The sequence below is a fragment of the Tachypleus tridentatus genome, chromosome 10, assembly GCF_004210375.1.
Source record: "Tachypleus tridentatus isolate NWPU-2018 chromosome 10, ASM421037v1, whole genome shotgun sequence".
Lineage (NCBI taxonomy): Eukaryota > Metazoa > Arthropoda > Merostomata > Xiphosura > Limulidae > Tachypleus > Tachypleus tridentatus.
This window is the reverse complement of record NC_134834.1, coordinates 154,629,686-154,642,004: the sequence shown is the minus strand read 5'-3', so window position 1 is coordinate 154,642,004 and position 12,319 is coordinate 154,629,686. Positions and strand designations below refer to the sequence as shown.

General features: G+C 33.5%; 1 protein-coding gene across 12 annotated transcripts in view; it reads left to right on the top strand.

The window, feature by feature from the left end:
• The window catches only part of LOC143230683 (1-phosphatidylinositol 4,5-bisphosphate phosphodiesterase classes I and II-like), a 151,863-nt gene that overhangs the window by 88,381 nt on the left and 51,163 nt on the right, over window positions 1–12,319 (top strand). For 11 of the 12 annotated variants that reach the window (XR_013016595.1, XR_013016594.1, XR_013016596.1 and 8 more), the window contains 3 exons: window positions 1,357–1,441; window positions 4,344–4,444; window positions 10,972–11,141. Coding sequence is in view for 9 of the 12 variants with exons in the window: in XM_076464656.1 (XP_076320771.1) it covers window positions 1,357–1,441; window positions 4,344–4,444; window positions 10,972–11,141 (356 nt within the window). In the remaining 3 variants the exon portion in view is untranslated. The remainder of the gene's footprint in view (window positions 1–1,356; window positions 1,442–4,343; window positions 4,445–10,971; window positions 11,142–12,319) is intronic. The other variant, XM_076464660.1, reaches the window with a different exon arrangement.

The following is a 12,319-nucleotide window of genomic DNA, read 5'->3' as shown; positions in this document are numbered from 1 at the left end:
AAGCACAAAGCTTCACAATGGACTAACTGTGCTATTCTCACCATGGGTGTCGAAACCCGTTTTTTAGCGTTACAAACCTTCAGTCTTACTGCTGAGCCACTGGAGGCTACATCAATCAGAGAACACTAAATCTAGTAGTGGTTTTAACATATACGTAAACTTTCAATGCATAAAAATAACAATTAGTACACAAATAGTTAATCCGACTCTATAAAGAACACACTTTTGTGGGCTAACTGTGCAATCTGAATCACATAATCTATAAAGCTACGAAAAATATTTACTCCTCATGAACAATTAAGTATTGCTCTTGTTCTTTTTCAACTTAGAAATGAACAGTCAACTATTCGCTTGTGCTTGAGTTTCTAGGGATTTTAAAATCTACCGCGATTTTGTGTTGTTTTGCTTTTGTAATACTATACGTTAATTCTTTCATCATTTTTATGTCACTTTATTTGTTTTATTTATGGTAATATTATTTTCATTTCGTAATAGAATTATTCCTTTTTCTGTTATTTTTTTCCAGTGTTATTTTGAGAAAACACTCGAAAGTAGAAAATAAAAATAGTGGAACAAAAATAGTTCAATAATAACAGCTGTAGAAACAATGAACGTTGAATAGTAATTGTTGAGTAAAGCAGTAATTGTAAAGAAAACAATTGTATATTTATCAAAATTACGCTCAATTATTTTTCGCTTTACAACTAAGGAAAGCTCACGTGTTTGAGATTTCATAAACACAGCGGTAAGTCTACCGATTTACAACGCTAAAATCAGCGATTCGATTCCCGTCGGTGGGCTCAGCAGATAGCCTGTTGTGGCTTTGCTATAAGAAAAAAGAACACAAAGAAACGCACGCATATATATACACATGTTTTGTTTTTGTCGAAACATGAATAACAATGACAAATTAACTGCTATTCTGAAAAAGGTTGCATCACGGAATTATATATAGAATTTACTTATGTGGAATCAAATCCCTTATTTTAGCGTCGAGGGACTCCACTTAGATAAATAGTTCGCTCTTCGTTAAGCTATAAAGATGATAAATTTCGTTCTCTGTGAATCACGACCTATTGAGTTTCTCTCAATGGACACTGGGATCTTTGCCTAAAATGATTTTCGTGTTTCTTGTTTCTCACGTCGATACTCCTCGATATTTGAACTCGAAAATTCTCTTTTAGTGTTTCTCTCTGTCATTAAAGTTAATTATTGATCATGCTAAGAAGTTGTTCCTTTAACTATACATTTCAGAAAAAACAATGAGTATATTCAAGCAAACTGACTACAATGTTTTTTTGTGTTTTTTTCCCATGCAATATATCCTTAAAGTCTTCAGTTGTCTTGGTTTTTCAGCATCGTTAGAATGTTTGCGACCCATAAAGACGACAAGAGACGAGTTGAGAAAGCGCTCGAGTTGGCAGGACTACCAAAAGCCAAGGTAATCCTATATTATATGGGAATTACTACTAATCACTCCTTGCTCCTAACTGCTGTTTCACTTCTGTATGTATTCCAATAAGTAGATATTAAGCAAGTATTGTTTAGTTCAATATAAGCGTGAGTACATAAGGAACATAACAAGTTACGTAAGTGCAGTCCAATTAGTACTAAAGTTAGTATGACATACCTAGAATATGTAGAGATTTCCATATAAAGGAACTCGGCATGGTCAGGTGGGTTAAGGTTCGACTCGTAATCCGAGGGTCGCGGGTTCTAATTCTGGTCACACCAAACATGCTCTCCCTTTTAACCGTGGGAGCGTTATTATGTGACAGTCAATCCCACTATTCGTTGGTAAAAGAGTAGCCAGAGAGTTGGTGGTGGGTGGTGATGACTAGTTGCCTTCCCTCTACCCTTACACTGCTAAATTAGTGCAGATAGCCCTCGAGTAGCTTTGCGCGAAATTAAAACAAGCAAACCATATGAAGACGTTCCATTTCATGACACAAAAAATATGTAAAATAATAAAAGTTGGGAAGATCGTAAAAAATTACAAAGCGTGACTTATTGTTATTAATTTTGATATTTTTACAACAGTCGAGAGGTGTGAGCTTTATAAAAAATAACCCTAGGTTTAACATGTGCACAAACTCTGAACGTGTAAAAAAAATACCACACACAGATAGTACTTAATTCAAACATAAACAACACACAAGAATTCGTGTTACAACTAACCTGTAACATAATATAAAAGTATTAGAATGTTTAGTCACTGCACGAGTCTTCAGTTGTTAATAGAACAAACAAATTGATTCATTAATATATATAATGAAAACAGAAATATCTCGTACGACTTTACTTTATTCGGACTGAGCTTCCGATGCTGGTTTGTTTATAAACACTGATATTTGTTACAAACCGACCAAGTTTTCCAGACATTTAGATTTATTACGGGCTTATAATTACAATTTTCAACACATTAAGTTGATTTTTATATAATTCAAGTGATATATGCTTTGTTGCTTCACTTTGTGATTAAAATAAACAAAGAACACTATAATATTTTGTTTGTTTGTTTTTGAATTTCGCACAAAGCTACTCGAGGGCTATCTGCGCTAGCCGTCCCTAATTTAGCAGTGTAAGACTAGAGGGAAGGTAGCTAGTCATCACCACCCACCGCCAACTCTTGGGCTATTCTTTTACCAACAAGCAGTCGGATAGACCATCACGTTATAATGCCCACACGGATGAAAAGGGCGAGCATGTCTGGTGTGACGGGGATTCGAACCTTCGACCCTCAGATTACGAGTCGAGCGTCCTAACCACCTTGCCATGCCGGGCCCAAACTAGAGTAATTGAAGGTATTATACGAAAATAATTTCATAACTCCGAAAACGTTACCAACAAGTGTTTTTTGAGATTGCTGAATGAAAGTGTAATGAAAGGTAAATAAGAAAGAGGATATTCTTCTACTTACTCAAACGTGAGCGTAAATATAAAACATTTTACGACAGGTTAAAGATATTACGAACACAATTCTAAAAAACAAAAATAAAAAATATGAACAGACTTTACTGTCGTGTGCAGCTTCAAAGTGGGTACAGCTCACTACAAAACTACTGTTTTAGCATCTTGCGGTCTGCTCTTGGGGTGAACTTGCTTGGACGACCAGACCTGGGCATGTTGGCAGATGTTTTGAAAGCCCTCCACTTGTTGACTATTTTCCGGACAGTGGAATGGCTGATTTCAAAATCTTTTGGGATCTTTTTAAATCCCTTACCAGACTCATAAGCTGCTACAATTTTCTTTCTGAAGCCCTCAGACAGCTCTTTTGCTCTTACCATGGTGCTCACTCTCACTTCAACAGTCAGAAGCACACAAAACTAAATGTCTGAGGTTTAAATAGGGCAAGCCTCGTTCAAAATGCTGTGTAACGATCTTCTAATCATGTACACCTGGTGTGATACACCTGTGTGTGAGTTGAGCCATTTTAAGTGGGAATAAATGTGGGGGTGTCCTGACTTTTTCCTCAGTTAGAATATGCATTTTTGTAGAATTACACTTACAGAAGATCTTGAAAAGTCTTTTTTTCAGTTTTAATTGTTTAGTTATATTCCTATAATATCTCAGTATTATTAAAATTGAGATTAAATATCTATATATCCGAAAATGTTACAAAAATACAAGACTTGCATAGGGTATCTTAACTTTTTCACATGACTGTACATGGTAAAAAAGCACTGGAAGCTGTAACTTTACAGTAATGGGTTGTTTCAATAACCAATTCTGGAAAGTTTTAGACTCATGATAACGGGTATATTCCCGTGATTAGCCCTGAGAAGTTATAGCCTCATGATAATGGGTATGTTCCGTGATTATCCCTTGGAAGTTATAGCTTCATAATAACTATTAAAGATACACAACTGTTTTAAATAATTTATGTAGCGTGTGTGTCATATTTAGTGCGATATTGTACAGTGATTTCGTTTATACAACTGCTTACGAATAGTATGTTGTGTGGTTCAATTGTTATGACTTAGCGATTGTTTACAATAGTGAAATTATTGTATTATGTTGCTAGAACTTTCTGAATGTTTTGTTAGTTTAATTGAGTATTGTTGCAATAGAATATCTAATACTGAGTAAAATATTCCAGACTTTTGTCGGGGCATAAGTACGATTCAAAACATTATTATTAGTTCTAGTTTTGGGTCAAGCTTGAGTTTAGCTGTAAACAATGTATGACAATCGAAACTAGATTGATATGTTATATAGTGTTTATTAATTGTTGCTTTATCCAATAACCTATGTGGCTCAAAAAGAACCTACCTTTTCGTCAATACCATTTAATGTGCCATGGGTAGCTGTATGTCTATTTATATGCATTTTATTATTTGCAGAATGATTCGATTGCTCCAGAAAAGTTTACTTTTGAAGATTTCTTTTGTTTTTACCGTCACCTCTCAGGTAGAATGGAAGTATATAAATTATATGAAAAATTGTAAGTTTTTTTTATTATTATTAATTTTATGTAGTAAGTATTCCATTAACTTACACTATCTTGTGTTCTAAATCTAATATCAGATCGATTTCCTAGTGTCCTCAGCCCAGTATGTTTTTTAACGTGTAATGAATGTACATTCCCTAGCGTTATCAGTCCAAGATGTGTGGTAGATATTATGTTAATATGTGCCATTCCAGTTTTCTCAGTTTAAGACACATGACAGATATAATGTTAAGGGTTCTATCCAGTTTACTCAGCTCAAGATGTTTGGTAGATATAATGTTAAGGTTGAGTGTCCTGTGTACTTAGTCTAACATGTGTGGTAGATATAATATTAAGGTATACTGTCCGGTGCTGTATGTCCAAGATGTGTGGTAGGCTTTATGTTAAAGTACATTATATAGTGTTTTCAGTTCAAAAAGTGTATCAAGCATGTTTCCAAACTGACATCTTGACAACAAGCTATTTATTTTTTGGTTGCCAGATTTGTAGTAAGAATTAGTAAGCTAGAAATTAAGACTTCAGTTTAGTTAGTAGAGAATAACTCCATAAAATATATAGTTGAGAGATGGATTTTGCCATAATATTCCACAAATGTATTTCAAAGTTGAAAAGTGGGTTTTACCAGTGTATTCCACCCAAGTATTATGCTTCAGAGTTGACTGATGGGTTTGTCTGGTATATCCCATCCATGAATTTTGTTTCAAGGCTGGCAGGTGAGTTTCTCCAGTCTATTTTACACATGTCTGTGTTTCAAAGTTGACAGGTGGGGTTGTCCAGTGTATTCCACCCAAGTATTATGTTTCAAAGTTGAGAGGTGAGTTTATACAGTCTATTCCACACATATACTAGGTTTGTTTGTGATGTGTGGGTTGTATTTGAAGTTTGTAGATAGGTTTGAGCAATGTTTATGACACATAACTATGTTTGAAATTGATGGATGTACTTAAGCAGTGTCTCTAACATATGGATTATGTTTGAAATTGACATATGGATTTGGGCAGTATTAATGATATTTGGACTGTATGAAATTGACTGGTTGGTTTAGGCATTGTTTCTGGCATGTCTACTGTGTTTGAAGTTAATGGGTGGGTTTGAGCAGTATTTCCTTTTGTGGTCTGGGTTTGAAGTTCATGGAGGTATTTGGGAAGTGTTTGGGGCATCTGGATTCTAACTGAAGTGGACAGGTTGGTCTGAGCAGTGTTTCTGACATGTGAACTATGATTGAAGTTAATGGATGGGTTTGACTAGTATTTCATGCATGTGGACTGAGACTGAATCAGATTGTTAGGTTAAGGTAGTGTTTCTGACATGTGGACGATATTTAAAATTTACAGGTTGATTAGAGCATGTTTTCTTGCACATTACTGTACTGTCTTTGAATTAGAGAGATGGATTTTAGCATTATTTTTGACACGTGGACTATGTTTTGAGTTTAGGTATTTGTTTTGGCAGTTTTTCTGACATTATGACTTTACTTGAATTTGTCAAGTGATTTTGCTCAGTGTTTATCACATTTGACCTGTGTTTCAAGTTGTTGGGTGGATTTGAGCAGTGTTTCTAACATTTGGACTGTGTTTGAAGTTGATGGGTTGATTTGGGAAATGTTTCTTACCTATGGATTGTGTTTCAAGTTGACAGATGGATTTGACCAATGTCTTTGAAATGTGGACTGAAATGTGTTTGATATTGTCAGGTGGATTTGAGCAGTGTTTTTCATGTGTGAACTGTATTTTAAGTTAATGGTTGGATTTCAGAAATCTTTCTCACATGTGGGTTGTGTTTGAGGTTCACAGTTGAACTTGAGCAACACTTCTGAAATATGACTATGTTTTAAGTTCATGAATGTGTTTGGGCATTGATTCTGATAACAGTGTATGAAGTTAACAGGAGGGTTTTGGCAGTGTTTGTGACACATTAATAGGTGGGTTTGAGCAATTGTGTTTGACATGTAGACTGTACCTGAATTTAACAAGTAAAATTTGCCAGTGTTTCTGACATGTGGACTATGTTTGAAGTTGGCAGATGTGTTTGGGCAGTGTTTCTGACATGTAGACTATCTTTTAAGTTAACACATTTGTTTTATTACCATTTCACATATATGGACTGTGTTTGAATCTGATGGGTGGATTTGGATAGTATTTCTGATGTGCCAACTGAGTTTGAAGTTCACTAGTGGGTTTCAGCAGTGTTTCTGTCACATACCTATGTTTGAAGATGATGGGTGTGCTTGGGCAGTGTTTCCAACATGTGGACTGCACTTTAATTTCACAAATGGATTTTGGCAGTGTTTCTGATATGTGGACTGTACTTGAATTTGACAAGTGGATTTGAGTGCAGTGTTTTTGATGTGTGAACTGTGTTTGAAATTGATGTGTTGATTTGAGCAATTTACTGTGCTTTACGTTGAGGGTTGGATTTAGGCAGTGTTTCTGACTTGTGAACAGTGCTTGAATTGATGAATAGATTTTGGCAGTGATTATGAAACATGGACTGCGTTTGAAGTCTGAATGTGGATTTGACCAGTGTTTCTGCCATGTAAATTTTGTTTGATATTGCCAGGTGGATTTAACCAATATTTCTGATATGTAGAGTATGTTTGATGTTGATGGGTGGGTTTGAGCAGTGTTTCTGACATGTGAACTGTAGTTTTAAGTTTAAAGGTGGGCTTGGACATGGTTTCTTACATTTGGACTGTGTTTGAAGTTAACAAATGGGTTTACTTTCAATACATGGAATGTGCTTGAACGTCAACATGGATTTGGCTAGTGTGTTTACCATGTTGACTTGATTTTGTGGATTTCTACATTTCTTTGGTCTTTCATTCAGACTTTATGTTGGATCTTTCCTCATACTTGGAGTAAAAATATCTAAGTTGGATTTACTGATTGGTACATTATTAATATAAATATTTTCTATAATATATTAATGCAAACAAGTTTTCAAAAGTCATGCACTTAGAAATATGATTTGTGTCCTTCTGCCACAGAATGACACACTTTCAGATTTTGTGGTGCATTATAAGAGTGTCAATTAAATCCAAATATCTAATTAAAGTATTCCTAGAGTAGATAGTCTTCTCTTCTGACTATCTTTCTTCCTTTTAGTTCATCTGTTTAAAATTATGCATAGCTTACCCTTACTGTTGGATATACAAAACTGTTTAGTTTAAGAGTTATTATTTAGTTTTCACAAAAAGAGCGTTGAAAGTTGATTATTTTAAAAGTGATCTGTTATGACATGTTTCATTATGTAACTCAGTACAAGTTGTGCATTGTGTATGCAGTTTATTTGTTGTACTAGGCTTTTGTAATATTGTTGACACCATCTTACTCAAAATATTCTAAGTTTTCTCATTGTGTGTTGTATTGTTGTCACTAGAAAGCTAGATATTTCTACTCTTTTTCTGTCATGTGTTATAATAATGTGCAGATGCAGGGAGACAATTAGACAGATCTAGACTGAATGAAAAATTGTCAGTTTAGCTATGATGGATGATTTCTGAAGAAGTTAAAGTAAATTAGTGACAGTAAGACAAAGTTAGTGAGAGATATAGATCTAGACTGTGCTTGTAAGTTTAGCTGTAAAGAGTGTATAGTAATGGCTTTTAAAAGTGTTATGATCACAAATTAAATTGTAATAAACAGAGTAGAGAAGAATAATTTGTTTTGTCAGTTGGGTTCTAAAATGACTGAACTAGCCTGTGTTCACTTTTGATGTAAAAGATAATTTTTAAAGCTCTTTATACAACTGTGATAAACTAGGATAAAATAAGTGAATTTATCACTAATTATACTGTGATAACAGAAAACAGGAAAATAATTTGTCTTGTGGAAAGATGTTCTAAATTAATTGAACCTGCCTGTGTGGGTTTTGACAAAAAAAAAAGAGACAATCATTTAAAGTTCTTAATATAACTGTGATAACCAATAGTGTAATAATTTTTATACATATATTTGACTTGTTTGTGAATATATTATTTTTAAAAAAGTGTATTATGTGCTGTCAGTATATTGCTGGCATTTATTGCCATCAGATGATAGACACTTACTCTAAAGAATCACAGCCCAGTAACACTGGCACTTATTATCCATCACATGACACTCATCTTTAAACTAATTAGTGAACTCAAATTGATACATGAAACTACAAGAAACAATTTTAAAATGTTTCCAATAATGATGCAGCCTCTTCATCTGTTTGTACCAGTACTGCAACTGTAATAATAATTTATTTGATATGTAAATAAACGTCAATATATATATGTGTGTGTGTGTGTGTGTGTGTTCCTCATACGTTTCCATATTTATGATGAATTAACACCAAGCTCGATACAGTGATACAGAATGATGTGAGGAAGAAGATTGTGGTTTGGATCCCCCCTTCTTATTTCATATATGCTTTCAGAAGAAATATCAATTCTGTATATCCCTCAGCATTAGACTGAACTATGTAACCATTACTGTTAGAATTCTTGAAAACATTATGCCTTTCTTTTCGGTATAGACATTTTTATGTACTTTTATTGCATTTTTAATATTTATTATGTTAAGAAAAAACAGAAGCCTGGCATGACCAGATGGGTTAAGGCATGCGACTTGTAATCTGAGGGTCACGGGTTTACATCCTCTTCGCGCCAAACATGCTCGCCCTTTCAGCTGTGGGGGTGATATAATGTGATGGTCAATCCCACTATTCGTTGGTAAAAGATTAGCCCAAAAGTTGACAATGGGTGGTGATGACTAGCTGCCTTTCCTCTAGTCTTACACTGTTAAAGTAGGGGCAGCTAGTGCAGATAGCCTTCGAGTAGCTTTGCGTGAAATTAAAAAACAACAACAAAAACACACAAATGAAAAATCAGAAGCAAAATTTTCTATCCTTTGTTACAAATAAGTTTTTATTTTATCTGTCCAATGGATATTAAACCTTACAAAAATTCATTATTTTATTTCTAGTCATTAAAAACATAAACATTAAACTAGTTATAACATTTATATGTTTGATCTAAATACTGATAAAAAAAACAATAAGTAGTAGAACTGAAATTATAAGCTCATATTGGATAACAACACTTTTAAATGTCAACCATTATTAGTCCAAATAGTTCAGTGATAGACATTTCTATCCATAAAGCTTTATATAATTTTCAGATAAAAAAAAGTGGTTTGGTATGGGCTTAACTCACAATTTGATTGTTGCAAGTTCAAATTATTGTTGTAGAGCATGTTAATCCTATATATTTGCTGTCTGGGCTGGCCACCCACAACAGTAAAAATTCTTGGCTTTCAAAATAACCAACTGACCTCAAACTACTTAACTAGTTGGGATTCAGGTTGTTAATCTTGTTATAGTTTATTTGTTTTAAAGTTTAACACAAAGCTACAGAATGGCCAATCTGTGCATTGTCAGTCCACATACACAACTGCTGTGCCACTTGGAGGCTATTAGTATGTGGCTCCTTTTGCCTTGTAATTTTATTTTTCACCAGTTTTTCCCTGCAGTTCCTAATTTCACACGTAAATTTCCAGAGTTTTATATTCTTTATCTTCAACTTACATCTAGCTCCCTCAAAATCATATTCATCATTTCCAAAACCCAACTTCAGTAACACTTCCTGTCACCACTACGACCAACAATGAAGGAATGCTTACTTCATTTGTGTGTTCCTCATGTATGTAAGATTGAATGACTTGGGGCTACTTTATGGACACCATAATTTAACTGTTAATCACAATGAACATATAGATGAGTTTTGTGTTGGAACAGATGCCCTAGCTTGCACTGAAGTTTGAATTCATTGCTAGCAAATGATTCAACAGTTGTCTATTTACAAGTTTGAATGCATTGTAGTATTTCAGTAACTAACTCTGTAAATTGTAATTATTTCTTGAATAAACTTTCTGATTATCTTAATTGGATTATTTAAGGTAAATTGTATCTATATTTAATGTGATAGTTGTAATTATTTTACAGATAAACTTTCTGATTCATCTTCATTGTGTTTTTTAAGGTAAATTCTGTCTGTACCTACCTGCACTTAGTAATTGAAAATCTCAAATCTTAATTAAGGTGCTCATGCTATAACACTCATCTAACCAATATAAAGGAAATAATAGCTTAAACATCATAAAAATAAACTGAAATTATATGCAAATATGAATGTTAAGACTGGATACCCTAGTGGTTGTGAATTTATTTATGGTTGTGAAGTTCTAGTGGTAGTTGAACTACCAGTTGTCCCAGTAGATCTTTCAAAACCTGTACATGTTTTAGACAATCCACTACATATGGATAAAATACATGATTGGAGTAGTTATTATGAAAAAGACATAATTTATCAAAACAATTTATTCACAAGTTGGGTTTATATCAGTAGCACTATGTTTATGTTTCTTAATAAAATATCTTGCCAGAAATTCAGATTACATGTTTACATCCAATATGTTTTGTAAACCAGTTAAAGTTGGAATATATTTTATCTGCACTAGGTTTTATAATACAGTTCAAGTCATTAAATATTTCAGATGTGGAGGGAACAAAAAGAAAGGAATGACGACAGATCAGTTAGTAAACTTTTTGAATAAAGAACAAAGAGATCCACGACTCAATGAGATCCTTTATCCTTATCTAACTCCTGAATATGCAAGAGATGTTATAAGACAGTGTGAACCTAATAAAGCATATGCTCAGAAAGGTGAGAAATAAATTAATTTTGTTTAACTAGTGTTCAAAATATTCAACTATTCATCTGATTAAAAATTAGATTTTCTTACAATGAAGAGACTGCATATGGCCTCTTGGTTAGTATAACCATACTGTAGTGTAAATATAGTAGTCCATGGCTCATGTTATATTGTCACAAAGTCACAAGTTCCACCTTTTGGAGTGATATATGCACTAAAATAATGGTGGTCAAATTGTACTATTCAGCTAGAGTAGCTCATAGTTGGCAGTAGGTAGTGTTAATTGTATTTTCTCTACTCTGTCTGTTCAAAATTAGGGGTGACTAGTGCATATACCCCTTTGCATAATTCTCTGAAGAGAACAAATAAACAAATTTACCAGATGTATTTGTAATATATAGGAGTTGGGTTGCTTGGCAACATTTCAATGGTGTATCATTGCACAAGTATTAAACTGTGCTTAGCAATTCCAGCTACCTAATAAATATTAGCTTGTTAAGCTATAACACGTTTAATTTGTAGGGAAATTAATTTTAAAGCTGTGTAATGCATCTTTCACAATACCAGTCAAATGTAGAAATAACCAGTATATATGCTAGGTTCGATGAATTTTAAAATATACATTAGTTTAAGAGATAGATTAGGACATGCCAACTTTGCATATCAAATCACTTAAAATTTACCCTTTCACAATTTTATTGACACTATATGAGAATATGTGGCATTCTGTCTTGTGTTGTAGACATACAATATGTGTAATAACATTAAATTATTTATGTGTGATTTTCAGATGAAATACGTAGTGAATCTTGCAAATAGATAACTGCAAAACTAGATAAGTCACGAATGGCTATGGTGTTAATAAAGAGTTATGGAATAAACATTGTTTACTGATGGGTGTAATAGATAACAACAAGAAGTGATATGATTTAGATTTATAGAAATTGTTAGTAGCATGGAAAAGCAATTATAAGAACTTACTTATTAAAAAATTGGCTAAAGCTTTTCAAACCTATACTTAAATCTTTGAGTAGAATAATTTCTTTGCTAGAAATAAGAATTATTGAAATAGTTTATCTCACAATATTTTATGTGCTGATAGCCCCCCAGTGTCACAAAAGTATGTCTGTGTACTTACAGAGCTAGAAACTGGCTTTCAATAACCATGGTAAGCAGAGCACAGATAGCC